Here is a 27,432-nt window from a genome sequence, read left to right as displayed (position 1 = left end):
AAATTTGTCTCTTTTTATTTTCCAGAAACTTTTTTATGAATTTTTTTAATTTTTTCAGTTTTAGAATTTTGTAAATTTTTATGGGTTTTCTGAGTTTTCCTGATTTTTATGGATTTTCTGAGAATTTTTCTGATTTTTATGAATTTTTGGAATTTTGGGAAATTTTAATTTTTTTATGAATTTTTTTTATTATTCTCGCTGGGAATGGACCGGACTGGTGCTTTGAGATGGTCTACGGACAACGAAGGATGGAGGAGGAGCTGAGGCCGCGGCTTGAGGACCGGACCTTTCTATTTCTTTTTTTGTTTATGGGAACAAAGAAGTATAAAAAAACTACTTCTTATATCTGTTCCAAATCTATTTCTTGGCCATTTTTCTATTCCAGGAAATAGAAAAATAAAATGCGTTAACAAACAGATTTCCGTTCTTTTTTTGTTCCAGGGAACAGAAAAATAGAGAAGTAGAAATGTTACCAAACGCGCCCTTAAGTGCTCTATTGATTTTGCAATTTAAACTACCACATCTGCTCGACATTTTGGTAACATGCTCAATTAAAGGGATGCCTTGCAATTGATTCGGCAACCAGTAGCAACCAACTCTTGTTAGTTAGGGTGCGCATGAATACCATTCTGTGTCCGGAATCTATTTCTGAACAGAAATGATTTTTTTTTATTCTGTGCCCGGAAACAATTTCTGAGTATTTGAAGAAGTTTGATAAACTGTCCAAAATTTCTATTCCTAGAGTAGAAAAGAACATAAATGCGTTTGGTAACTACACAAAATTTCTGTTCCCAAATAATATTTTAATAATATTTTGAATTGTTTATTTTTTTTCTTTTTACCCATTTTTTTCTTTGGCCATGGCCGACGAGGGCGTCATGGCCCTCGCCGGTCGCCGGCGGAGGCGAGGATCGCCCTCGCCGCCTGGGCGAGGCGGCCTCGCCGTCGCGACCCACGGCGCCGACCTCGCCGTGGAGTCGCGACGGCGAGGCCGAGAGCCTCGCCGGATCTTGGCCTCGGCCTCGCCGTCGCGACCCACGGTGAGGTCGGCCGCCGTGGGTCGCGACGGCAGAGGCTCGGCCTCGCCAGATCTGGGCGAGGCCGAGCCTCGTGCGTCTGCAGGCGAGGCCGCCTCGCCCGGGCGACGAGGGTCCGGCCCTCGCCCTCGCCGGCGGGCGACCCTCGCCTCCGCCGGCGGCCGGCGAGGGCCGTGACGCCCTCGCCGGCACTGAGGCTGTGGCCGTCGCCGTGGCCGGCCCGGCCCAGGAAAGAACAACACAAAATTAAGAAAAGAAAAAAAAGAAAAAGAAGAAAAAAAACTGATTCTCAAAATTCTGCTGAGAAACAAGAAGCAACTTTTTTTTATTTCTTGTTTCTCTTCCAAAACTGCTTCTTGGCACAAATTTTTGCAAAAATGTGCCCAGGAACAAAAAATTTACCAAACGCATTTCTGTTCCCAAACTATTTTTGGGAACAAAAGAACAGAAATTTTCACTATTTGGCACGTTACCAAACGGGCCCTTACTAACCAAAACAGATTTTTTCAACACAAATTTTTAGGACATTGGTTATAATATATTTCCTGTTAAATCGACTACCGACTATCTGGATAATGTTCAAATCTCTGGATTGCACATAAGCTGAATTTGAAAATGTCCACCCTCCTGCCCCCATGAGTTCTTTCAGTCCTCACGCATCATAAAAAGAACACAATCCAGCCATAGAGATTGAAAAGTGTTTTCGATATTTCTTCAATGGTAAAGCTTGGCTAACATAAGACTACTCGAGTCTCAATCACCAAACTCTTTCCGCCCAACCCCCCAACAGCCCCCAAAAGAGAAAAAAACAACGAGAATTTTATGGAACCATCGAAGTACAAAGGACGCGCTACCTGCATGTAGCTGAAACCGCATATCCCTTCGAAGCAAAAACAAACAGTGGCAAGACTAGGAAGCCAAGAATATTCAAACAGCACAAGATTACACGAAGCACATATTCGAAGCAAAAGCAAACAATGGCAGGACTAGGAAGTCAAGAAAATTCAAACAGCAAAAGTAATTATATGAAAAACATGCTCTGAAGAGGCAAAAAACGAAGTTGTAACGAGAGAAAAGCACAAAAGATGATGAAGGGTTGTTACCTCCTCCGATGGAAAACCCCGCGGGCTTGGTTCAGAGGCACGATGCGCTTAGAAAGAAAATGCAAGGCCTGTCCACAATTCAGCAAACATTCAAAAGGCGTGAACTCATGAAATCTCAATGAGTTTGGAAATTGAACTCTTGGGGTCGCCCGCACACTTTCTAGTCCTCTTCCTTGACGACGAAGATATGCGGATGGAGAATGAGAACATAATTCAGAACACCAACTGAATAGAATTAGAACATGCTAACATCATGTTAAACCTAAGATCCACACGTTAAACCTAAGAGGAAATAGAATCAATCGACTATCTCCCCTATAACCTTTTCTTGAAGAAACAAATAGCTAAATGCCATCAAGCGCAAGATATAAGCAATCAGTATCGCCTACTCTTTAGTCTCACGAAACAAACATAAAGATTAATTTCTACTTGTCTTTTTGTCAGAAAGATTGAACGAAGAACGCGCATACCCTCCGCTGACATTTCCCAGGTAAATAATCTCAAGCAAACAAATAATGCCCAAAAGCAACATTGCAAGCAGAAAAGCCACCAGCTCGCAAAAAAGAGAAGAAATCTTTCTCCAAGAAAAGCACCAAAAATTTCGGAGAAACCAAGGGGATCGGGCGCAGGACGTAACCTGAGACGTCTGGCAAGCCAGTGGAGGCGACGGGCGGCCGCGCATCCATGACGCGCTTCGGTTTGGAAGGCGGGGCCACGTCTGAACCCAGCCTCGCCTTGATCCTTCCAATTGCTCGACAGAAGATGACGGAGTCTTTCCGACGCACCAATGGAGCTTCTACTCTATCACTTCAACCAAAAAGATCAGAGCTTTGGCGACTCTTCGCACACAGAGAGAGGGGAAAATATGTTGGAGTTGGCGAATACTTCGAGGACCCTTATTTCTCACACCGGGTACGCCCACGTGAGCTTAGGGAAACTGAAGTGTTGTCCGACGACATGTGACCCATGCGTGCGGAATGCGGGGGTTCGGGGGCAGCGCCCCCGACACGGGTGCCCCGCTGCCCGGTCAGCGGGCGGGGGTTCGGGGGCAGCGCCCTCCGACGGGGGTTCCGCTGCCCCGCTCGCCGGTGAGCGAGCGGGGGCTCGGGGGCAGCGCCCCCGAAACCTCAACGGGTTTGGGCTGGCCCGTATGGTGCGAGATTAAGAGATTTCATATAGGTTTAGGTTTTGGGCCCGTTTGGGGCATATATATATTTTACTCGTTTTTCTGATCATTGTAACGAGTTGAGTGGCTGTAAATCGAAAACATAGTGAAATCTTTTTGCAGGACGTAGCCCTAATCGAGGGTGAACCTGGGTAAATTCGTGCATCGTCTTTTCTCTTCTTTTTCTGCGTGATCGTTCTGTTTTGGTTCTCGATACGTCCCTTCAAAATATTGGGTAGAGCTATGCCAGCGAGGTTCGTCGGACGGCGGAGACAGTGAGAATCCTTCAAAATATATCCCAAAATGCAAAAATTACACAGATTTTGGAGTAAATCTAAGAAAATATTTACCTTTCGAGGCGGAGGCAGAGGCGGCGGTGTGGTACAGAGCCGGGAGTGGCTCGTCGAACAGCGGAGACGGCGAAAACAGAGCGAGACGAGAGACAGACGGAGAGAACAGAGCGAATCAAGAGAGAGACGGCGTGGTTTGTCGGACGGCCGAGGCAACGGATGAGGTGGAGGCGGCGACTGCGGCGTCGTTCGTCGGAGGTGAGCTCGGTCGTGAGTCGGAAGGGTGGCTTGAGTCCGGAGGGAGAGAGAGAGCAAAGCGTGAAAGGAAGAGTGAAGAGAGAGAGTGTCCCGCTTCAACCTTTGAAATTGAATTTGGCTGTCTGACGCATGTGGGGCCCGGGTGGCACGTGTCGCACGCTGATTGAGTTGGATTTTGCCAGCGTGAAATCACAGTTCCACCCAATATTTTCTCCCCCACCCAATATTTTCTCCCCACAAACGTGCTTGCCAGCGTGGCAAAAGTACGGGCCCATTGCCTCCCACGTGGACCACCTTCATTGGCGCCCCATGGGGACTAGGAAGTCAACCACGGTCTCCTCCTTCTTTCTCGGCTGGACGGCCGGCCTCCTGTCCCGCCGATCCGGTTCGTATCCGGACCGGTTCTTCCGGCAAGTCAATTCCTTCGTCCCACGTTTGATTCATCATCGTCCTCGTTGTTTGAAGGATCCCAGAAACCCAACAAAGGTGGTCGAATCTTCTCTGTCCATCCGTCCGGTCCGGAAACGAAAATGCCTCGGGGAAAGCTCGAAGTCCTCCTCGTTGGTGCCAAGGGCCTCGAGAACACGGAGTTTCTCAGTATGTTCCTGGCGTTTTCGTCTTCCTTTATGATTGTTAGATGAATATTCGGTGTATATACTTTCTTTTGCGTGTTTTTGTTAAATGGGTTTGTCATGATCGTCGGGTTTTGGTGTTGCAAAATCTGAATCTCGGTTCTTCTGGATCTTGGGTTGGCATGGGTTTGGATCTTGGAACAAACGATGTATGCGTGTAGTATTTTTCACTCACGATGGGATGGAAATGCTGGCCGCCGCGAAATTGATTCTGAGGACCACTGATGCGGAGTATTTCATGAGGTCATTGTAGAATATGGTGATTTTTAGATGATTCTGATCATTTTGTAGCTGAGATGGGCTATTACCACTCTGTTTTGTTCAGTAGATCCATGCAGCATTGTTTTGGCTATTATATATCTGCTCTGATCCAACGATCGGTGACTGATTGGCATCATTATCATCATAGGCCACAAAATTCCATTGAGATACCACTCATTTCCTCTATATCAATTAGAATGTATCGCGAGAGGGAGGTATATATGCTACATCGTATTCGGCTTGAATTGTGAAAATGCAGTTACTTGCAAGCTAGGTCTATCTATGCATACTGATAAAATGCGTGAATTCGAAACTTTGAGGAAGTATGAGAATGAGAAACTGAGGAGGTGTAGTACATTAATTGACAGACTGAGAAAATTAACTCCGTTTTTCTCTCTTTTTTCTTGAGTTTTTATGACTGGTTATTGAATATTAGCTATCCCTGTTCAAGAGGTGCTTCGTTTAGTCGTCGTGGTTCCACTATAGGAAAATTATTACAAATTCAGTTTATGTCCTGCATAGACTTTGCTGTTCTAACAAAATGCCTTTCGGGCTTTTATTTCTTTTGATCCTTAAATGTGTAGACAAAATGGACCCCTATGTCATCATTACATGCCGCACTCAGGAGAAGAAAAGCAGCGTTGCATCAGGTTGGCACCGTTTAGATTCATCATTTTGTTTGCTTGAGTTTGATTACTAATAGTAGAAAAACTATATGGCATACTATCTGTAAATGCGTTGGCAACTTATATCTGGGCATTGTCCTGGTTGGTGCCTGATAAATATGCGTCCTAAAACATATATGTTGAAAACTTCTCTAAAATAAATAATGCAGGACAACGGACCGAACTAGAGTGGAACGAGACTTTCCTACAAACCAATTCAATCTTTAAACTTCAGGGAAATTATCATTGGAGTGCCGTGACCCACTCAAACAGTTCGATAACTGTGCCGCTGATGAAGGAAGTTTACACACACTCAATCACATGCTTACGTTCGAATCACGCCAATTTCAACACGAATAATCCTATCATCGGACAGAATGATTCTAAGTGTTATTTCAGACTCGACATCGTATTGGACTGAGTCCCAGTGCGTAGTCGACGCAGGATGTCACTATCGATGTTGGGCCCATTTGGTTCGGCTTTTCAAATGCAACTTGGGAGAATGCAAATACCTTTAGGTGAAAGTTACTTGGGGAAATGTAAGTGGTGTTTAGTAAAAAAAAAATTTGTGAAGCTACTTTTGGCCTAAGTAGTGTTTGGTAAATTTTTTTTTGCAAAGAGCTTTGGCAATTTTTAGTTTTAATATTCCGGTTTTGCCCATATTACTGTTCATCTTCTTCACTGGCAAAGGTGGCCGGCGAGGGCAGATCTGGCCGGCGAGGGTGGCCGATGAAGCGCCGGCGAGGTCGCCCGACCTAGGCGACGGCCGCCTGGGGTCGAGCAACCGCCTAGGCGCCGTCGCCTGGGTCACGCGACCTCGGGCGACGTCAACCTAGGTCGCGACCCAGGCGGCCGTCGCTCGAGGTCGCGCGACCCGGCGCGGCCGTCGCTCGAGGTCGCAGCGACCCGGCGGCCGTCGCCTGAGGTCGCGCGACCCCGGGCGACGCCGCCGAGGTCGCGCGACCCAGGCGACGGCCACCGCTGGAGGTCGCGACCCCGGCGACGGCCGCTTTGAGGTCGCGACCCAGCCGATCGTCGCCCGGGTCGCGCGACCCAGCGGCGGCCTTCGCTGGGGTCGAGCGACCTCGGGCGGCCGTCGCCGCCCGGGTCGCGCGACCTCGGGGCGACCCAGGCGACGTCGCCCGAGGTCGCGCGACCCAGGCAACGCGGCGCTTAGGCGGTCGCCCGACCCCAGGTGGCCGTCGCCTGGGTCGGGTGACCTTGCCGGCCAGATCCGCCCTCACCGACCGTTCGTCGGCCACCCTTGGGGTGAAGAAGATAAACAGTAACAAGGGCAAAACCGGAATAAAGAAATTTGAGTGAGGGCAATTTGGGAAGAGAAAAATAGGCTTCAGCATTTGTAGAATGCTAAAAGCCCAAAGCTGGTCCGGACCGGCTTTGGGCTTTCAGCATTCCAAATGCTACTTTCGGCTTTCCGTTTCTCAAATGCTGAACCAAATGGGGCCGTTACGAGGTTTTACACCCGCTTTGGCTTAAAGCCCTCGAGCTTTTTCCATGTGCAATGGTCGATGGTCATGGACACGACGTCCAGATCATCGTCTGTAGAAGCTGAACTTTTACGTGGCGGGATTCACGAGTGAAATGTAGACAATAGCATTTATGACGCCATTTTTTTTAATCGTTATTGTAAAATGATCATGAAAACTGTAATTTAAATCGATACGAAATCACTAGATAAATAAAACGGTGACTATAAATAACATTAGAGATTTACGTGCTCTGATACCATAAATAACATTAGATATTTACATTAGATAAATAAACGATGACTATAAACCATGGCAAGGGTGACGACCTCCCCGTCGCGAGCTAGGTTGACCATGGTGAGGGCGAGCTTGAACTCGTCCAAATCTAGTGATGTCGAGCCTTGTCATGGCTGACCTCACCCGCGATAGCGAGGTGAGCTCGCCCTCGCTAGCCCTAGCCCCTGACTGGTCCAGTGATCAGCCAGGGGAAGAAGGAAAGCAAAAAAAAAAAGGGGAAAAAAGTAAAATAATTAAAATTTTAAAAAAATAAAAATAAAAAATTGCCATGTCAACGTCGGCCAGTTAAAATTGGCCGAATGAACTGAATTGACACAAATACAAAATGTTTATAACTGAATTGGTAAAAAAAAAATTAATATTAAATTGGCACAATTGCAATATGTTTAGGACTATTTTGGTAATTTTCCCCATCATGCAATGGATGCCATGAATCTCGAAAACCACTAATGGTAGAGGCTGGGAAATGTGGGTTATTGCAACCGCCGAATAGTGGAATAAGGGACTTCAAAAGTAACTTGTAATGCTGGATGTGAAGAGTGGGCAAGCAACCGTCGGGTAGTGATGTTGTGTCCAGGTGTAGACCATTGTTTGTAAATACAAGTTGCAGAATTTCATGAGTTCCGTAAGATGTATTTGATTTTTTTGTGGCTGCTGTTAACTACCAGTAGTAGCTATAAATACTAGAATATAATTCGTGCAAAGGACAACCAATCAACCAATGAACACTAGTTATTCAATTTTACTTCCGGTGTATATTTCAGTAATCTTTTACATGGCTGGATGCAATTGTCTTCAGTCTTGATACTTTTAATTTCTCGTCATTTTATGTATCATGTCCAAGAATCAATAAAGGACTCTTTACAACCTTTGTCAATTTACTCATTGATCCATAGTTTGTCAACACTTTTCGGTGAAACAAAACCAAACCCATCTTATCCCTTCAATTCAGACTGCTACAAACATTCACTTACTTTACTAATTCGCACCGTATTAAACTGAATCTATGTCCTATTAGAATGGCGAGTTGAACTATATTCTAATTCAATCATACTAAAATGGAACTTTAGCGAAACCATGTCCACATTAAGAGGGGATTCGTAGAGTTGCCTTATATCCGAGGTTGACCTAAAGAAAGCCTTCGTATCGATTCAGTTAACATTTTTTTTCCATGTCTTGATATGACAAGGATGGAGAACGTCGACAAAAAGTCATTTGTCCTTAGTTTATCGGTTAGTGTTCTTTTGGGATTTCTCAGTGGACCAATATCAAAAAGGAAGGGACGTAGAATAGTTCACACGTCTAGCCACCATGAATCGTTCAAGTCATGGAATTTCTGTTCTCTCCGTGAAATACGGGCCTAGAATCCAAATATCCAACCTAATATCCCATTGAAAGACTGTTATATCTTCCTCTCATCAAAGTAGGAGGAGATTTTCTTGGACCACCATGATTGGCGGGCTGTTTACCGTGGACACCCTTCCGAGAGTATCCCACTCAGAGTAATCCTAGGGCTTACGCAGATCGTCCCGTCAATGGAATGTTCGTAGACACATGACAGATTTCGTGCATTCATGAGTATCTGTTGATCAGAAAGGCTCGAATAACAGTATTTTATAAATAAAAAACGGATTTACAACTGCTGCAACTACATGCAATACGTGTAGACTATGTATTTAGAGAAAATTGCCATAACATTCGTATAGCGCGAACTTTAGTGCCAAAAATTTTCTTACAGATCTCTTTAGTGCCATTTTGGTGAAAAAAAAAAAAGATTACTTAGGTGCCAACTTTGATTCGTGATGCCGAAAATCCAGTATGACAATATTTTAACTTCTTTTCCAAAAGGCATGACTTGCTGAAAATCCAATGTGGTAATAATTCAGCATAAGTGCTCTAAAATGATGTCGCTACACATGTTTGCCCTAAATTTAACAAAATTGGGGACAAATCGGCTCAAATTTCTCATCTTCTTCAAAGACTAATTCATACCGAAGCATTTTGGGGCAAAATTAAGAACTGAATCTTGCAATGGTCGGTTTCTTCACCATCTTCTTCAAAACCTAACCTCTCAATTGAGGATTTGGGGAAAAATTAGTAACTGAAACTTGCAATGGAGGTCTGCTATTTTATTTGTGTGATTTTGTTTTGCCGGAATTTGAAATTTCCTGGTGGAAGAGGACATCTGCAAACCCAACTCAAATGAAAACTAACAACATTTTTCTTTACAAAGGCCAAACAAAGAGAAAAGGTACAAAAAGAGGATTAGAAAAAAAAAAAAAAACTATACATAAGCATGAGAAAAGATGAGATGAACCCAAGAAGGAGTGAGATCTCCCTTCGAATTGCGTTAGTTTTTTTTTGTCTTTGGGTATTTGCTAGAAGCCCGCCGGTTTATCTGGTACATAGAGAGAGAATTTTAATATGAAATGTGATCATTCTGTCAAGATTGGCCAGGTCATAATCCACATTGGACATCTTTTTTTATGAAAAAAACCACATAGGAGTTACAATTCTATTAAAAAAAAGCTACACATCTAGCCACCATCAATCGTTCAAGTCATGGAATTTCTGTTCTCCCCGTGAAATACGGGTCTAGAATCCAACTATCCAACCTAATATCACATTGAAAGACTGTTATATCTTCCTCTCATCAAAGTAGGAGGATTCGATCAAAAAAAAAAAAAGTAGGAGGAGATTTTCTTGGACCACCATGATTGGCGGGCTGTTTACCGTGGACACCCTTCCGAGAGTCTCCCACTCAGAGTAATCCTAGGGCTTAGGCAGATCATCCCATCAATAGAATGCTCGTAGATACATGACAGATTTCGTGCATTCATGAGTATCTGTTGATCAGAAAGACTCGAATAGGACAAAATAGCCAAAGACACTTTAGCGATCATTTTTCCACCGATGTGGCACTTAAATGATCGCTCGAAAAGTTTTGGTATTAAAGGAAGCCCTGTATGAAAATTAAGGCATTTCGAATGTTCTTTTCCCAATATCTTGTAAGTTGCATCCACTTTCCCAGCTAAGGTAACTAAACTAAAAGTTGTCCCAAATAGCCTCTCTGAATAGCATCGTGTTTATTTGATCGACTTAATTTGTGAAACTTATAGAATGTTTGATGTCCTCAGAGTTTATATGTCCAAGGTGATACCAATAGCTATTTCAAGTATTGGTTATATCTAATAGAACCTATATCATTTTCAAAGTACATGCGATGAGTCTCTTGATTAATCGATACCCTTAGAAGTCTGTGAGAATTATATCTTGGGACAGCAACCTCGAAAAACCAAGTCTACTCGATTGCCACGAATTCCAGCTGTAAATTAATGAAGCAAGCTCGTCTTTGGGTCCCTGGCTTTTACGGGCACGGCATTTTTGATCCAGTCCACTTTTTAGACTTTAGGTAAATGTAATTGGACCACCGTGACCTGTCAAACAGTCACTAACTCCTCCGCCGATGAAGGAAACTATATATCTCAATGACATGCTTAAAGTTCAAATCATGCTAATTTCAACACGAATAAACCATAACCATTGAATATCATCGTATAGATAAATTCTATTGTTATGTCGCACTCGATAGTGTTGAAGTAAGTCGAGTGTAAGATTACGCCGATTTATCCTCATGCCTTTGTCTGTACAACTTATGTAGGTCCGACATATTTGCGTGAATCAAATTACAAAACGAGAAAATGCAGTTCGACTAAGCTTATCGTCTATATAAGCTCAACTTTCACGAGGCAGGATTGACGAGAGAGATGTAGACAATGATCAAAAGAACAAACATTTTCCAAACATTTTCCAAGGGCAGAATTCTAGAATGAAAAATAAAAATTAGAAATAAAAAAAATGAAGAGGCAAACAATACCATACGAGAAAAGGGTAACATAGAACATGACTCAGTCAAGCCCGTAGATTATTACAAGTCTAGGTCGTCGAAGACTTGCACAATTCTTTAGTCGACATTTAACTATTCAATCCCTCTATTTATATGGAGTCTTTGGTAACGAGCTAAAGCACCAAGCTTGAAACCCCACTATTACAAAATATGAGGATCTTCACAATTCTCTCCATTCCCTCTTTCTTCTTCCTACTAATTAGCTGCTCGCCTCTAATTAGCTGCTCGACTCTAATTAGCTGCACGGCTGTCGCTCAATCAGCTAGGTTTGTCATCACCAACAACTGCCCCTACACAGTGTGGGCCGCCGTCGTCCCGGGCGGCGGGAGGCAGCTCAACCGCAGCCAGACGTGGCCCCTCGACATCAATGTTGGCAGGATGACCGGGCGGATCTGGGCCCGCACCAACTGCAGCTTTGACTTGGCCGGCAGGGGAAGCTGCGAGACCGGCGACTGCGGCGGACTCCTCCAGTGCCAGGCCAATGGTGAGTCCCCGAACACGCTGGTCGAGTTCGCCCTGAACCAGTTCAATCAAATGGACTCCATCGACATGTCGCTCATCGACGGGTTCAATGTCCCCATGGAGATCAGCCCGACCTCCGGCGGGTGCAACTGGGTGATCAAGTGCACCGCCGACATCATGGGGCAGTGCCCCGCCGCGCTGAAGGTCCCAGGCGGGTGCAACGGGCCGTGCCAGATTTTCAAGACGGATCAGTACTGTTGCAATTCCGGCAGTTGCGAACCCACCGATTATTCCAAGTACTTCAAAGATAGGTGTCCGGATGCTTATAGTTACCCCAAGGATGATGCTAGCAGTACTTTCACTTGCCCCGGAGGGACAAATTACAAGGTTGTCTTCTGTCCTTGAAGGCATGACTAATAAGCAGCTTCATCCTTACATGATGAGCGAAGTTCCAAGACCAATAAAACCCGGTTATATTCCTTGTAACAGATGCATAAGTCTTCTCTCATTGAGCACTGTGTATAATGTCTAGAGGTGTCAAAACCGAACCGGAACCGAAGCTGAACCGGAATTCCATGCATTTCTTGTCCCAAAGGCACAGGGGCTATGATCTCACGAGTCCCTCTCCATCGACCACCTTCCCCGTTAGCCGCTTCCGCTGTTGACGCCGACGCCTCCCAGCTCGCCATCGCCCATCGAAAGCCTTGGAGTCATCGCCCGCCGCCATCACTCGCTTGTGAGCCACCCCCCCCCCCCCCCCCTCCCTCTCAACCAGCCTCGTTTGAACCGTCGTCGCCATGGCTGTGCCGGCCTCCCTCGACCTCAGATCAAGGTCCCCCATGGCAGTTCGCGACTACCAATCGATGTCATGAGCCACAGTGAGGCCGATCGAGGCGGCAAGGCTCACCATGTCAGATCTAAGCCACGAACAGCACTTTGTACCCAAAAAGCAAGCGACATTGAGAGATTACAATGGAGAAAGGAAGAGAGAAGATTGGTGACCATAGGGGGAGGGAGGTCGGCAGTGGTTGTGACGGCAAGAGGGGTCGGGTCGGGTCGATGGTGGCAATGGCTGAAGCTAGGGGTGTCAAAAGAATCCGCTCAAACATGACCCGACCCGAACCAAACAAGAAATTTTTGTATTGGGTCGGGTTGAGCCTTAACTTGTTTGGGTAACAGTAAAAACAAGGCTTCAGCTTGTTTTGGATTTACCCGAGCATGCCCGATACAAGCCCACCGGAGACAAACAAGAACCATTTGATCTTCTTGCTTACAAGCCCACCCGAAACCCTATCATCTTCTTCTAGAGCTCCGGATCTGCAACTGGCAATCAATTAGTGCGACGCGGAGGCAACTGGCGGCAACGATCGGCGTCTTCGCCGCCGACGCCACCCTGAATGCGGTTGGCATCCACCTCTCCTACGCCAACGTCGCTTCTCAGCAAACCCGCGCCAAAGCTCGCAGCGACTTCGTCAAGTCTCGCCTCCGGAAGCTCCTCGACGATTGACCCTCTTGACCCGCTGCCCCCGGCCCCAACCACAAGTGACGATTTCTTTCTTCCGGTGAGCATCGCCATCTTTCAATTAATCCCCGACGAGCTTTGAATCTGCGGTGTTCCTGCTTCTTCAACGGCATGGTGCTTGGGTGTGTTGGATTGACTCTCTTTTCGGAGTGGAACTTGATTAGATCAGCTCCAAGTTGGCTTTTTTTGCTTTTGTTTGTCGAAGAATGGGGAACCCATCTGTTGATTCACTGTGCCTTTCGAGGTGTTCTATGTATGCGTGTTCATCTCATTTTGCATCAGCCGATTTTGCGTGTCATACCAACTGTTCGATAAAATTACTGAGTCAACTGGTTCAGTCCTCGAGCGATGGGGAGGTGGCTAAGATTCAGGGATTCGATTTCGCGGAATGGTTGAAAAGCACGGTTACATAGAAGGATTTCGTGGTGATGAAGATGGATGTGGAGGGGACTGAGTTCGATTTGATTCCGAGGCTATTCGAGACTGGGGCTATCTGTTTGATCGATGAACTGTTTCTCGAGTGCCATTACAACAGATGGCAGAGATGTTGTCCCGGTGAGAGAAGTTCCAAGTACGAGAAAACATATGGGCAATGCTTGGACCTTTTCACATCCGTGAGACAGAGTGAAGTTCTTGTTCATCATTGGTGGTAGTAACTCTTGCAAATGAGCAACATTATTGCCAATGCTCACCACGTATGTTTTCTTTGATGCTGTGATTCTCCTCTTATAGTGGCATTTATTGTATTGCTTCAGTTTAGGCTTTTGTCCTGGATTACTCAATGTATGAAGTGCTGTAGTGAAATAGCTCGAATGAAATCCAACGAATGCATGGTTTCTCTTGCAATCGAATTGAATGTGTACTCGTTCTGCTCATTTTGCAGCTTCTCTTTCCGCTTATGTACTGGTTAGGCATGAATGTGTACTCGTGTGGCCTTCGTTTGCTTTTTTTTGCCAAATCGAACTCGGAATGCTGCTTTACTTCATGTTATGAAACATTTGCCGGAATGAGGGACCGAAATCTCCCGAGACAACCTTTGTTTTCGAGCTGGAAAGTAAATATAAAAGCAGAGTTTAGGACTGCACCCTCACAGACAAATGATGCAAAAGTACCACATTTGGGAACAAATTTAGCAGTAAGGTCGTGCATGAAATGTGAGGAACAATTCTTTCAAGAGGATAGCAAACCTCTAAACCCGAACCCGAACCGACCCTACCCGACCCGAACCCGATCCAATTGTGCGGCTATATCATGTTTGGATCTTGTTTCGGGTCGGGCCAAGCATATATATTCATTGTTTCGGATCAGGTCGGGTATCGTGAAAACCCGACCCGACCCGACCCGTTGACACCCCTAGCTGAGGCTGGGTGCAGGAGCAGTTGGCCGTGGAAGGTGGTTTGTAGTTGGTGGGGGTTGGGTGTGGGAGGAGAGGATGGGAGATCGTGGATGATGGGGGATTTGGTTTTTTCCCAAGCTGTGAGCCGTGGAGAAAAAAAGCAAAAAAAAGGAAAAAAAGAAAAAACTGGAAACCGAAAATCAATCAGAGCCGAACCAAATCCAAACTAGGTTTTTGGTTCGGTTTATATTCGGTTTGAGTCGAGATTCGGTTCTGTTCAAGTGTACACTTCAACGGTTCGGTTTTTTTCGAAAAACTGAATCGAACCGAACTGTTGATACTCCTAAATGTGCGGGGAGAATAAAAAAAAATGCATGTAATTTCCCATGGCAATGTTAAAAAGTAGTTCTATTTTCTGTTTGTTCAATTTTTTCCTCTTTTTTTGTTTTTTCTTTCTTTCTTTATTTTCTTTTTATTTTTCTACCAAGTCCAGCGAGGGACGCCGGCCGACCCTCGGCAGTCACAGGCGAGGGTTGGCGAGTCGCCGGCCATTGGGCGAGGGTCGTAAACCTCACCCGCGGCCGGTGAAGGTCTGCCGACCCTCGCCTATACCGACAAGGGATGGCCAGTGGCCCTCGGCAAGCTTGAAAGAAAATTAAAAAGAAAGAAAGAAAGAAAGAAAGATAAAGAAAAGGAGAAAAAATAAAAAATAAAAATCTAAAAAATATTATTAAAAATTATCTAGATCAGCGTCAGTCGTGTCACGTAGGACGACTGGCGTCCACGTCAGCAATGATTTTGATGATAACAAAATCCAAGCCCATGTTGGAATATGTCTCTAAATGGTTTTGATGATAACAAAACTTAATCCGAATATCTACTGAAATTATTTAAGTGTGCAGGGTTCATATTTGGGATAATGACACAAACAGTCTCTGAACTTTGGCTCAATATACAATTTGATCCTTGAACTTTTAATTTGTTCAATGTAGTCCATGAACTTGAGCCTAATGTTCAATGTGGTCCATAAACTTTTAATTTATTCAATGTGGTCCCTGAACTTTTAGTACATGTTCAATTTAGTCCTTGAACTATATAAAAATGTACAATATAGTCTCTGAACTTGAATTAATGAAAAGACTACATTGAACATTTTTATAAAGTTCAGGGACTATATTGGATATGTACTAAAAGTTCATAGACCACATTGAACAAATTGAAAGTTTAGGGATCACATTGAACATTGGATTAAAGTTCATGGCCTATATTGAACAAATTAAAAGTTCATGGACTAAATTACACATTGAGTCAAAGTTCAGGGACTGTTTGTGTCATTTTCCCTTCATATTTAAACCGTGAAAAGTCTATGTCCTAATTCTGCCAGCATTTGAGTCAAATTACACTAAAGTCTAGAAATTCTACGGAATAAAGGGTGTCTAATAGCTAAGTTTTGCAAAACAGTGAAACTTGATCGTCGCGTATCTTTCATATATGGGTTTGATGACTATTGGAATTTCTAAATTGAAGGCCCACTCACGACATTAAAGTATGATGTTCCAGTGTTATTTATGCCAGAAATCACATACATATTCGGTTAATAGATTGGTGAGGCGATGTTGTCAAAACTTGCCATCATTAAAAGAAGATGACATGTCTCAATAGAAACCTAACTGACAGCTCGGATTCATGGAAGGTTTTGCACATGTTTTTTAATGATTTTTTTCAAGACTCTTTTTATAAAGAATTAGATGGACATAATGGCTACATGATACAAGTGGGTCGTTCGAATTTGGAGCTTTACAAATTGGAGAAAATTCAGCCAGAAGTGATATAAATGAGAAGGGCCAAAGCAAGAGATTTTGAGCAATGTTGAGAGGTTTTTGAGTCCGTCTCTTTTGTAACCTTGTCCACTCCGTTTTTTTTCCTCTTTTCAGATGATAAAAAGTGACGACCCATACACGGGAGAAATTATTGTGCTTAAAGTGAAGACATTTGTTTGGATGAGAGACAAAAGTTATGTGATGACTCCTTGTGAGTACTTAAAGTGAAGACATTTCCGCTGTTTACAATACATTACTAGTTCACTTCGCGCATAGAAGCAATATTTTAGTGGGCTTGGTTCTACCAAATTACTTAGTGATTTCTTGGAAAACCAATTCACCCCCTCCTATTCATGTTTTGCCCATCTAATGACCAATTCTACCTTGAAGATGATTAAAGGTTATAAATGCTAGTCAGACCTAGGCTACAAAAGAAATGCGAATTGCCAAGTATATGGTGAACACAATTTCGGATAGTTTGATATATATAAATCAAGATTCATAAAATGTTTTCATTATTTTCTTGGTAATCTTATCAAGATAACTTCTCAATCGGATAATCTCTCGAGATATTCCAATTACCCTATCACCGAATGTGGAATGAGGATGTAAAAGCTTGATTCTTATAGCCCGTTTGGTATAATCACGGTAGTACATTAGTTGGGCTGGGATATGATTGTGCTGCGAAGTGTTGTCATTTGTGTTTGTGGCGATACATGTTTTAAAATTACAATACCTAAAAATTGGGTGAGTCCGGCTTCTTAAAAGGTAGAGTAAGCTATTGAAATTGCGAGGTGTTTGTAAAAACACCTTATAAAAACTGTAGCCTTTTCACGACTAATGTTGCTAGGTAAAATTTATACTAAGTAATGTCCAAGTATGTGATAAATCATAATTAGACCATCAATCACAGCACGAGCTTCAATTAAATCATTTCAGGTTATTAAATTGTTCTTAGTACAATGAGTTTGTTAAATAAAAAATATTTCCTTTTATATTCTTCGGTGTTTGTTAACTTACAACGGGAGGTCAAAACCTATGTGCTCGGCGAATAAAATAAGATGAGTAAGGCCAGATATACCAAGATCAACCCAATAAATCAGCGTACGAAAAAACAAGGCAGATCAATTAATAATAGGTATTTTGGGCTGTGTTTGTTTGCGGAAAAATATTTTTCCGGAAAATATTTTCCGCGTTTTCCGGTGTTCGGGGGCGGAACATTTTCCTTCCCCCCCAAATCCTTCATTGTTTTGAGGAAAATAATTTCCTCTTTTCACAAAGAGGAAATCATTTTCCCCCAAATTGAAGGCAAAATTGCTCATGGGAGGGAAAATATTTTCCGTGGGAGAGGAAGTTGATCGCCGGTCACCACCATTGGCCGCCGGCCGCCGCCGGCCCCCGCCGCCGGCCCCCCGCAGCCGCCGCCGCCGCCGCCGGCCGCTGCCGCCCGCCGCCGCCGCCTGTGAAAAATATTTTCCGAAACTTTTTCATATTGGTCGAACACCGGAAAATTATGTTAGTGGAAAACATTTTCCAGGAAAATGACTTCCGGGAAAATATTTTCCGAAAGAAGAATTTTTTCCGCCAAACAAACGGAGCCTTAAAGAAATAAATCAGTACTGTATAAAAACTGTCCTGCACTTGTTATAAAAATCCAATGCATGTTGGATTCACCCTGCACAAATCAGTCCAATGCATCTCTACCGTTGGATCTCGTGGGGTACACATGCTGCACGTGCGCCTAACGGATCCGGGCACTACCTGAAGGACGAACGTGCTTGCCAGCGTGGCAGAAGCACGGGCCCGCTGCCTCCCACGTGGAACACCTTCATTGGCCCCGCACGGGGACTGTTTGAAGTCAACCGGGGTCTCCTCCTTCTTTCTCGGCTGGACGGCCGGCCTCCTGTCCCCGCCGATCCGGTTCGTATCCCGACCGGTTCTTCCCGTGACAACCTGGGTATAAATATCCCCGCAAGTCCATTTCTTCGTCCCACGTTTGATTCATCGTCGTCCTCGTCGTTCGAAAGATCCCAGAAACCCAACAAAGGTGGTCGAATCTTCTCTGTCCGTCCGTCCGTCCGGTCCGGAAACGAAAATGCCTCAGGGAAAGCTGGAAGTCCTCCTCGTTGGCGCCAAGGGCCTCGAGAACACGGAGTTTCTCAGTATGTTCCTGGCGTTCTCGTCTTCCTTTATGATTGTTAGATGAATATTTTGGAGTATATACTTTCTTTTGCGTTGTTTTTCTCAAATGGGTTTGTCGTGATCGTCGGGTTTTTGGTGTTGCGAAATCTGAATCTCGGTTCTTCTGGATCTTGGGTTGGCATGGTTTTGGATCTTGGAACAAACGATGTGTGCGTGTAGTATTTTTCACCCACGATGGAATGGAAATGATGGCCGCGAAATTGATCCTGAGGACCACTGATGAGGAGTATTTGATGAGGTCATTGTAGAATATGGTGATTTTTCAGATGGTTCTGATCATTTTGTAGCTGGATTGGGCTGCTATGATCATCCTGTTTCTTTCAGTAGATCCATGGAACAGTGGTCTTGGCTATTGTTTATCTGCTCTGATCCAACGATCGATGACTGATTGTCATCGTTATCATCATATTACGAGCCCTCATTTCCTCTATATCAATTAGATTTGACATGGAGATACATGCTACATCGTATATGGCTTGAATTGTGAAACTGCAATTTCCTGCAAGATCTATATTTACATACTGATAAAATGCGTGAATCAAAAACTTTGACGAAGTATGAGAAACTGAGGAGTTGTAGTACATTAATTCCCAGACCGAGAAAATTAACTCCGTTTTCTCTCTTTTTTCTTGGGTTTTGATCAGTGGTTATTGAATATTAGCTATGCCTGTTCAAGGGGTGCTTCGTTTAGTCAATGTGGTTCCTTTTTAAAAAATTATTGTAAACTCAGTTTATATCCTCATCCTGCATAGACTTTGCTGTTCTAACAAAATACATTTTGGGCTTTTATTTCTTTTGATTCTTAATGTGTAGGTAAAATGGACCCCTATGTCATCATTACATGCCGCACTCAGGAGAAGAAAAGCAGCGTTGCATCAGGTTGGCACCTTTTAGATTCATCATTTTGTTTGCTTGAGTTTGATTACTGATAGTAGAAAAACTAAGTGGCATGCTATCTGTAAATGCATTGGCAACTTATATCTTGTCGAGCTTTAGGGCCTAATATGCAATTGCACTGGAAATTTCAATGGGCATCGTCCTGGTTGATGTATCATAAATATGCGTACTGAAACATATATGTTAAAACTTCTCCGAAATAAATACTGCAGGACAAGGGGCCGAACCAGAGTGGAATGAAACTTTCCTGTTCACAGTATCTGAGGGAGTTTCAGAGCTCAAATTGAAAATAATGGACAGCGACAACTTTTCGTCAGATGATTTTGTAGGCGAAGTAACGTGAGTATTCATCCAGAAAGTATTTATCCCGATTTCTTGTTTATTTCCCTAATCAGTCTGCGTGACGTTGATTTTCATCTGCTACAGCTCTTTGCTTCAGCTGATTGTCTAGAAGTTCTGCCTATAACTAACCAAAGAAATAAGACATTGTCAATTGACCGCAAAATGCAGTTATGGGGAACTGTTACTGATGCTTCTGCAAGTTTCTAGACGAATTTCCAATTATACTTATACAAGCATCACACTCATTTAGATGTCAATTGGCTTTTACCATAATTCAATAGATCAGAATCGGCGGATGACTAATCATTCTAGAGACACAAAGAATCAAGATCTTAGGAGAAGAAATAGCAAGTTTGAGAATAGAACTCAATGGCTCAACTCATTCAAAGTGATGCAACAATCTTTTTTTTTGCAATGCAAGAATGATCAAGTGACTTTCATATTTGGTTTTTCGGGTTCTTGCAGGATTTCTTTGGAGCCAGTCTTCGTGGAAGGTAATGTGCCCCCAGCGGCATACAATGTGGTCAAGGACGAAGAATACTGTGGAGAGATTAGAATCGGTCTTACCTTTACTCCCGAGGTAATTCTCTGCATTCGACCTCTCTTTCCATTATTATTTTGAAGGAAATGCAAGAATGGTTCAAGAGATTGCCATAGCAACAAGGAGTGCCTATCAAAACTTATGTTGACTTTGATGCTGATCATAGTCCTGTCTTGGTCATACTTGACGATTGAGATGGTGCTAACCTCTTGATTCGATGGGAAAGAAGATTGAATTTTATTGGCTGATTTTACATTTATTGACTCTTGGCCCTTCATCACAGGAACGCAATGAGCGAGAATTTCAGCCAGAGGAAAGCTATGGCGGATGGAAGGAGTCTTCATTTGACTGAGCAAAGACCCAGTCTTGCAGTTGCTTTGAAGTTACTTCCATTTGATGCATCCTGAAAGGCAAAGAACAATGTGGTTCTCATCTATACTCTTTCCCTTTTGTGGATAATAACGGAGGTTGAGCGGATGTATTTTGAATTTCGATGCTACAGATTGGGATCTTTTGTTGTGTGATATCTGATGAAACGCCTTGAACTAGTGTGCTTGCGTTTTTAGAATCTTTGTTTCTGGTTCACCATTCATTTTCCACGTTGTGCTTGCGCACCCGTGTTTGAGTATCTTGTCTTATTTATGGTGATGAGGGTCGATGGAGAGAAATAATGAGAAAGACAAGTGACTGAACAGTAATCTAATTGAAATGGTAGGACTTCCACGCTAGCAATGGAGTCAATTTTCAAGAAGCTGGTAATCTTTAACAAAAAGCTTGTTCTGATATTGTGTTTGCGATTCACTAATATTCCAACAATGTATTGGAATATATGATGTCTGGAGATAAAGAATGGTATCAACTTGGATTATCGCGAGTTTAATCTGGTAACAGTTGCACACTTCATGGTGATGATTGATTTCGACGTTGAACTTGACCTGGATCGTGCAAACCCAATTTGAGAGATTGTAGACAGACTGAAAATCTGGTCTTTATCATGTGGACCACCGTAACCCTCGCATTAAGGAAAGATAAAGACTGCTTGAGGTTAATGCCTTGAGACTGCTTATCTCCATCCTTACCCGTTTCAAAGAATGCAGATAATTTCTCATGGACTCGTTCAGAATGATTATGACCGATTAGCAATAGAAGGCGCTATCAGTAGTATCGTTGTGGAAAGAAACATGAGATTCGCAAAGCTACTCGACCTAGGTTTGATCAGGTCAGCTTAGTAGAGCGACGAATGACGGGGTCAATATTCTCATGTTTTAGCAAACAAGTTAGTGAATCCTTGTGCTTGTGTATCATTTGTCCTTTTCAACTTGGAGACTTTGCTTAATAGAGCAAAATAGGAGGCGTCATGTGATCGAATAGTCGAGACTCTCACCCGCGATGTGTGAGCTCTCAAAATGGATCTAAAATCTGCAAATGTACTAACAATCTTGCTGCTGATTCCCCCGTCTAATTGCTCTATTTATAGAATATGTAGACAACTGACCCGAACCAAACCGTGAAATATGGTTCGAGACAGCTGTTTTGGATCGTGTTATCGGGTCGATCCTGTTTTTTTTCACACCTCTACGGATCATAACAGCTTCATATTCACCTTAAGCTATTCTATGGCACATTCCACGCTAATCTCTTCATTTGCTCACGCTATGGCAAGCTAGTTCTCTCTCTCTCCTAGGAGTAGGATGATGCAAAGAGTCACAATCTTACCTGTTCTTACTGGAAAATCTATCAACGACTCTCGCATCACAGGTCAGGCTGACCTATCCACAGTTCCCTAATTCTATATAACATCTTTAATAAATTTCTGAAACCTATTTATATATAAAAAGTGGAATTTGCTCAACCAAGCATTCCTTAAAAACCCTTTTCACATTTTTTCCCTTCTTTTCGTCATGGAACGTATGGGCTGATCAAGTCCTTCCCAATGGCATCGTTTGACCACTTGAGAGATCAGATCAAAGAGCAAGAAGACACAGTTGATTAGAAGATTATGCATTAAGGTTCAAAAAGAGCCAAAATGATGCAATGTTCTTTTTTTTTCCTTACCCTCACCCAGGCCACGGCGGCCTCGTCGGACGTCGCCTTGGCCTAGGCGACATCGGGCGAGGCAGGCGAGTATCGCCCTTGTTGGCCACCGCCTGTAGTTAGTGATCGTTCCTCAGCCATCGGCAAAATGAAAGGAAAAAAAAAAAGAATGGAAAAAAAAGAAAAAATCCAGATAATTTATTTAAAAATCATTTAAAAATGTCTACGTTAGCGCCGGCTGTCCTACATAGCACTACTGGCGTCCACGTTAGCGATTTTCAGTCAAAATTGATCGGATGAACTCAATTGGCAAAATGTGAAAAATGTTTATGACTCAATTGGCAAAATCAAAAGGTTTAGGACTGAATTGACAAAAATGCAATAGATTTATAACTTTTTGGACAATTTTTCTTAATTAAATATAAAAAGTGAAATATAATTGATTAACCAAGCATTCCTTAAAACCCCTTTTCACATTTTTCCTCTTCTTTTTCATCATGGAACGTATGGGCTGATCAAGTCCTTCCAAATGGCAACGTTTGACCACTCGAGAAATCATATTAGAGGGGAACGTGGTCCGGGCGGGCGGTTCTCGACATGGAATTGGGAATAACCCACTAAGGACCGGTTCTGACAAATTGGAACCGGGAACCGCCCGGCGGTCGGGTTCCCGGGTGGGTCCATGGAACCGGTCCCACCAAGTTTCACGCAAATGGAGGTGACTGAGAGTGAGAGAGGGAGGCGATGAACGGTTAAAGGCGCGGCCGTGAGTTGATGGGAGTTGAGAGTTGAGCTTTAGATTAGGGATTTTATGGTTTTCATTTTTCTAAAAATGTTTTCTTTTTTTTTTTGGTTAAAATTTTTTTAAAAAATTATATATATATTTATATTACTGGTCCGGTCCGGGTGGGTGGGTGGGCGGTTTCACGCCTAGAACTGGGAACCGGACCGGTACTTACCGGTTCTAGTGAATTAGAACCGGGAACCGGACCGGTCCTCACAGGAACCGCCGGTTCCGGGCCGGTCCGGTCCGGTTTCGGGCGATCCGGGCGGTTTCCGATTTTTTTACACACCCCTAGATCAGATCAAAGAGCAAGAAGACACAGTTGATTAGAAGATTATGCATTGAGGTTCAAAAGGAGCCAAAGTGATGCAATGTCCTCTACCTCTGGCCTATACAATAATGACGCAGCAATCAATTAGTAAATTATAGGGGGACTATGGAGGTTCTTTGTTTTGACTTCATTAAACAAATTGCTGTACTGGCTGCCAAAACAGTGCTAGTCGGTGGCAAAACATAATTTAACGTTTGATTTTTTGGGTTTTAGTGTAACTTAATTATTTGCATTTTTGTCAGGAACCTCACCCCGTCCGCTTTTCAAACCCTTTGTTCTTTCTTCTTGTATGATGCAGAATTTTCTCATTAGTCCAAGACTTAGATTCGTCCTTCCCTTTCGACCAAAAAAAAGATTTGTCCTTCCCAACTAACCTTTCCACTTGGATTTGTTTTCTATCATCATAGATGTTGATTTTTCCAATTGCAAGTGCCGACCGGTGACCGGAGGCAGAGCCGACCGGTGACCGGACCGGAGGCAGGCATAGTAGTGTTTCCATTTCTTGTGTATTGGATGGATCAGGAATGAACAATTTCTACCAATATATTCTTCAACCTTTTGTGAACAAAACCCCTTCGGTAACGATTCTGTACAGTCGAAAATTAGCAGGAATTCCAATGAGAAATTTTGCAAATAGTTCGAAAAGATATCAAAATTCATCTCAAGATGCAAAGTCATGATCTCTCCAATTTCAATCAACATATCTTCTATAGAACAGTGTCTACTATACACCCTTCACAAATTACAAAAAAGAACAGAAGATCACTATGAACTGCAAAACTTAGCATCACAAAGACCAGCTCTTGGTGTCGGAAGATCAAGGCGCTGGCCGATCAATTATGCAGAGGGTTCGGCCCGCCGGGCGTGGTTCTCATGGAAGCGCCCAACATCGGGTCGGCGGCGCGGTCCCCATTCGATCCAGCAGTAGCTTTACCCCAGTGATGCAACTGCAGCGCATACAAGGACCGGGAGCGAAAATCCGGCCTCCTCGAATGATACTTGAGAGGCTCTTCTTGACAACGATTGCTCGCGAACCTGTCGATGCTTCGGCAACTCGAGAGCCGAGAAACGAACAAGATGGTCATCAAGAGGAGAAATGGCAGCTTCCTGCTATGTGTCCTCATGATCTTTTCTCAAGGGATTGATCGACGAAAGAAGATGGAAGAAAGGATGTGGACAGAGAATGAACTGAAAGAAGAGTTTTGGGTCAGTGATACAATGCGCAGAGGCTCTAAAGTTCAAGTCTTTTAAAACGGGATCAAGCCAATACTAGTTAGTGGCGTGGAAGCAGCCAAAAGCCAGCAGCATGTTCCTCGTGCAATGACGGAAAACACCCCCGCCCCCGATGGCTTTTGGAGAAGTGAAAGGCTATTATCGTCCTTCCGCTGCTACACGGCAGGTTTTTGTTTAAGCCGAGACCCGGTTGTTCAAGAGTTATCATCGTTGACTTCACATTAAGATCAAGTTGGACGCTCCTACGCATGCTTAGTCTGCGTTTGCTGCAATGAAAATTAGGGGAGGTGAAGACCCAGGATTCGTTGGACGACACGTGGCGCGAGGCGGCCACGACAAGTGGCGTGCGATCTCTGCGCTACTCATTTGCTTCGTCGCATGTTCTTGCTACTATGGAGTCCATAGGGGTTATAATATTAATTTGCAAGGACGGCCATGGTGTAAATAAGGACTGATTATTTAGTATTCAACATGAGATTGCACGATGGAGAACTTATGTGAAGTTTCAAGCTATCGACGGCCAAAAGCCAAGGAACAATCTCAAGTAATGGAAGCCTCGTCAGGCCCAACCGGTGGCCCCGCCGGGCCCGCCGTACGTCATGGCGCGGTGGGAGCGGGGCCTTCTTATGGCCCATGTCCCCAACCTGGTAGTACTTGTCCTGGCCGGCATACGTTTCGGTTTCTTCGGCAGCCTCTGTGTCGTGGTTCTCGTTAATGGTGGTCATGTCCTGACAAGAGGCGTCGTACAGGATGTTGGGCAGCGGCATGGCGGCACGTCCCATGGGCGGGCTGGGGACATCCGGCGGGCTGTACACTTGGCCTCCCCATTCAACGTAAGTGGCCAAGTCTCGCAAGCCGCCGCCACCGCAGGAGAATATTTCTTGCGGCCAAAACCCAACCACCGTGTAGTTTTCGCCAAGCTCTAGCCACCACGATCCACTAGCCGGATCCTGTACACATACATACACACATGTATAAGAAAGAATGCTGCGGCAGGCTACAAGGACGGATTATAATGTGGAATTTTGATATGAAATAGATGGAAAAACATAAAGGAAATCTGTTTTGAAACACCCAAATCTGACTCGATCAATGAAGTAATTATACGTGTACACCGGTCCTTGGGTGCGAGAGATGTTCTGCAGAACCGCGTCCCACCGGGTGGTCCGAGCGCGCGAGAACGAACCCCTGACATTGCGCATTGAAGCAAGACAACTGGACCGTTTGTACACAAACTGAAACGAATAATCCGTTCGCTACCGTGTCGAAAGAAGAATAGAGTATCGCGAACGCACAAAAAACTCGCCTTTGTGAAAATGAAGAGATGGGTCTGGTAATGCGAGTATAAGGATGGATTTACTTGGGGAATCAAATGTTCACGAGCCAAAAGTTAGAGCTGAATCACAGCAACATCTCCTCACATTACAGTTTTACATAGCAAATTAGCACGACATCTCAAGATTACATTCGGATATCATCACTATCGTCAAGAGGAACATAGGACAACTGAACAGTTGATCAAAGAATGAAATGAAAAGTGTGGCTGACTTGACTTGATTCAGCTGCTTACCATCCACCCAGCTTGAATGAAATCAGGGCCATTCTGGATCTTGATTTGGCCCCCACTGTACTGGGATCCCTTGGACCACGGCATTTCCACGCTGCTGACCATTCCCCCTCCATTGTACTTCTTCTCGGAATCAAATTTGGTCCGAACGACGGCAAGCTGTAACAAAAACATAAGTAGCGCTTTCACATTATCTATGTCGTTGTCGTCTTTTCCATTCTTTTTCAACGAAAGATAAGTTGGAAAGTGCGTTTATGTTTTGCTTTTTTGAAAAAGGGTTCGGAGGGGGGTAGGACCTTTCTCGCGCGCTATTGAAATTTTCTGTTTATGGCGACAACGAGCCCATCGCCACAGCCTCAATGGGTGCGAGTGGGGAAGCCCACCACCGGAAATGTACTTACGCCCAGACCCGTCCTTCGCAAACTAATCAAGGTCTCTGGAGACCAATCATGACTCTTGACTTGCAAACCAAGTTTCGAATCATCCAGCCAATTACATGATAGGGTTGAACAGTGCTAGTCAGTTATTTGCACTTGTCTAATTGAAGAGATTCATGAGATCCTCAATGTCCTAAACCAAACAAGAATATTTTTCCTTTGTGAAAAAAAAGAACAAGTAAAACCAATATTCCTTCCACGTAATTTCTAGTATAGTGATAGATGGCTTTGTGCATAGGTAAGTCTACTATCCGTTTTGGTCAAAGATATTGCATTCGCGTCGAAACTAAATGATTCACGAGGAATTACTTTCTTGTACCATGGCGTCAAGCGGCTAACCCAAATGGAAATCAAATCACAAACTCCGATTGCTTCTTCTGGTGTAAAGTCGTGATTGTCTTATCGACTCGATCAATGCCTTTAAGGAAGTCCTCTTCCCAAAACATAATGTATTATATAGTAAGGAACGATTACTGACTTACATGAAGGCCATGTGCCTCTTCAGTGTTCGGATCGGCATTCAGATCACGAACTTTGGCCTGCATTCTGGCCGCAATAAGTTCTTCTTCACTTGTTCTTCTGATCGGAACTGTTCCAAAAATTGGGAAAACTAAAGTCACTGATGTCAACATCGACTGATTAAGAGATAAGAGGAAGTAGATACAATGCGAGATCTGCAGTCATTACCATCATTGACTGGCGAGGAGGAGTCCAAAATGGGGATAATAAAGCTAGTTTTGTCCGATTAGTAAGTGGTTCGACAAGTCTAGCATAGTCAAACCAACTCGTGTGGCTCTCTTGCCCCTAAACCCTCTTTTGTTA

At 43.9% G+C, this 27,432-nt stretch overlaps 3 protein-coding genes and 1 long non-coding RNA gene across 6 annotated transcripts; 3 read left to right on the top strand and 1 right to left on the bottom strand.

Moving 5' to 3' along the window:
* Window positions 1-4,264: 4,264 nt before the first annotated feature.
* LOC115690272 (elicitor-responsive protein 3) lies at window positions 4,265-20,772 on the top strand. Of its 3 annotated transcripts, none has more exons than XM_056318135.1 (5): window positions 4,265-4,450; window positions 19,258-19,323; window positions 19,554-19,680; window positions 20,149-20,263; window positions 20,508-20,772. In XM_056318135.1, the coding sequence occupies exons 1-5, from the start codon at window positions 4,384-4,386 to the stop codon at window positions 20,574-20,576; spliced, it is 444 nt and encodes a 147-aa protein (XP_056174110.1). In that variant the 5' UTR covers window positions 4,265-4,383; the 3' UTR covers window positions 20,577-20,772. The 3 variants fall into 3 exon arrangements, with proteins under 3 accessions (XP_056174110.1, XP_056174111.1, XP_030472436.2); XM_030616576.2 differs by lacking the exon at window positions 4,265-4,450 and adding an exon at window positions 18,155-18,404; XM_056318136.1 differs by lacking the exons at window positions 4,265-4,450; window positions 19,258-19,323 and adding an exon at window positions 18,145-18,404.
* LOC115690277 (protein P21-like) lies at window positions 11,086-12,069 on the top strand. The gene has a single exon (XM_056318131.1). It carries the CDS (start codon window positions 11,253-11,255, stop codon window positions 11,967-11,969), a length of 717 nt encoding a protein of 238 aa, XP_056174106.1. The 5' UTR covers window positions 11,086-11,252; the 3' UTR covers window positions 11,970-12,069.
* LOC130140000 (uncharacterized) lies at window positions 12,805-13,961 on the top strand. Its single transcript, XR_008818003.1, has 2 exons — window positions 12,805-13,208; window positions 13,425-13,961. It is a non-coding gene; the product is annotated as an uncharacterized LOC130140000 (long non-coding RNA).
* A 4,289-nt stretch (window positions 20,773-25,061) lies between the features above and the next one.
* On the bottom strand, window positions 25,062-27,242 carry LOC130139858 (uncharacterized). The gene is made up of 4 exons (XM_056317652.1): window positions 27,093-27,242; window positions 26,177-26,332; window positions 25,714-25,821; window positions 25,062-25,556 (listed from the first exon to the last, which is right to left on the bottom strand). The coding sequence occupies exons 1-4, from the start codon at window positions 27,240-27,242 to the stop codon at window positions 25,062-25,064; spliced, it is 909 nt and encodes a 302-aa protein (XP_056173627.1).
* Window positions 27,243-27,432: the final 190 nt, after the last annotated feature.

Source organism: Syzygium oleosum, unplaced genomic scaffold (genome assembly GCF_021117445.2).
Source record: "Syzygium oleosum isolate NSW1041296 unplaced genomic scaffold, Sole_v2.1 Sole_v2.14, whole genome shotgun sequence".
Classification (NCBI taxonomy): domain Eukaryota; kingdom Viridiplantae; phylum Streptophyta; class Magnoliopsida; order Myrtales; family Myrtaceae; genus Syzygium; species Syzygium oleosum.
The sequence above is the reverse complement of the archived record's forward strand: the minus strand, read 5'-3'. Positions and strand labels throughout refer to the sequence as shown.

What these genes read in the sequence shown, in the direction of transcription:
- LOC115690272 (XM_056318135.1), top strand. Translation starts at nt 4,384, where the DNA reads ATGCCTCGGGGAAAGCTCGAAGTCCTCCTCGTTGGTGCCAAGGGCCTC. An exon ending in GAAAAGCAGCGTTGCATCAG is followed by an intron (nt 19,324 to 19,553) that starts GTTGGCACCTTT and finishes TAAATACTGCAG; the next exon opens with GACAAGGGGCCGAACCAGAG. An exon ending in GTCTTACCTTTACTCCCGAG is followed by an intron (nt 20,264 to 20,507) that starts GTAATTCTCTGC and finishes CCTTCATCACAG; the next exon opens with GAACGCAATGAGCGAGAATT.
- LOC115690277 (XM_056318131.1), top strand. Translation starts at nt 11,253, where the DNA reads ATGAGGATCTTCACAATTCTCTCCATTCCCTCTTTCTTCTTCCTACTA.
- LOC130139858 (XM_056317652.1), bottom strand. Translation starts at nt 27,242, where the DNA reads ATGTTGACATCAGTGACTTTAGTTTTCCCAATTTTTGGAACAGTTCCG. An exon ending in AAGAGGCACATGGCCTTCAT is followed by an intron (nt 26,333 to 27,092) that starts GTAAGTCAGTAA and finishes TTTTTGTTACAG; the next exon opens with CTTGCCGTCGTTCGGACCAA. An exon ending in TCATTCAAGCTGGGTGGATG is followed by an intron (nt 25,822 to 26,176) that starts GTAAGCAGCTGA and finishes CAAACGGTCCAG; the next exon opens with TTGTCTTGCTTCAATGCGCA.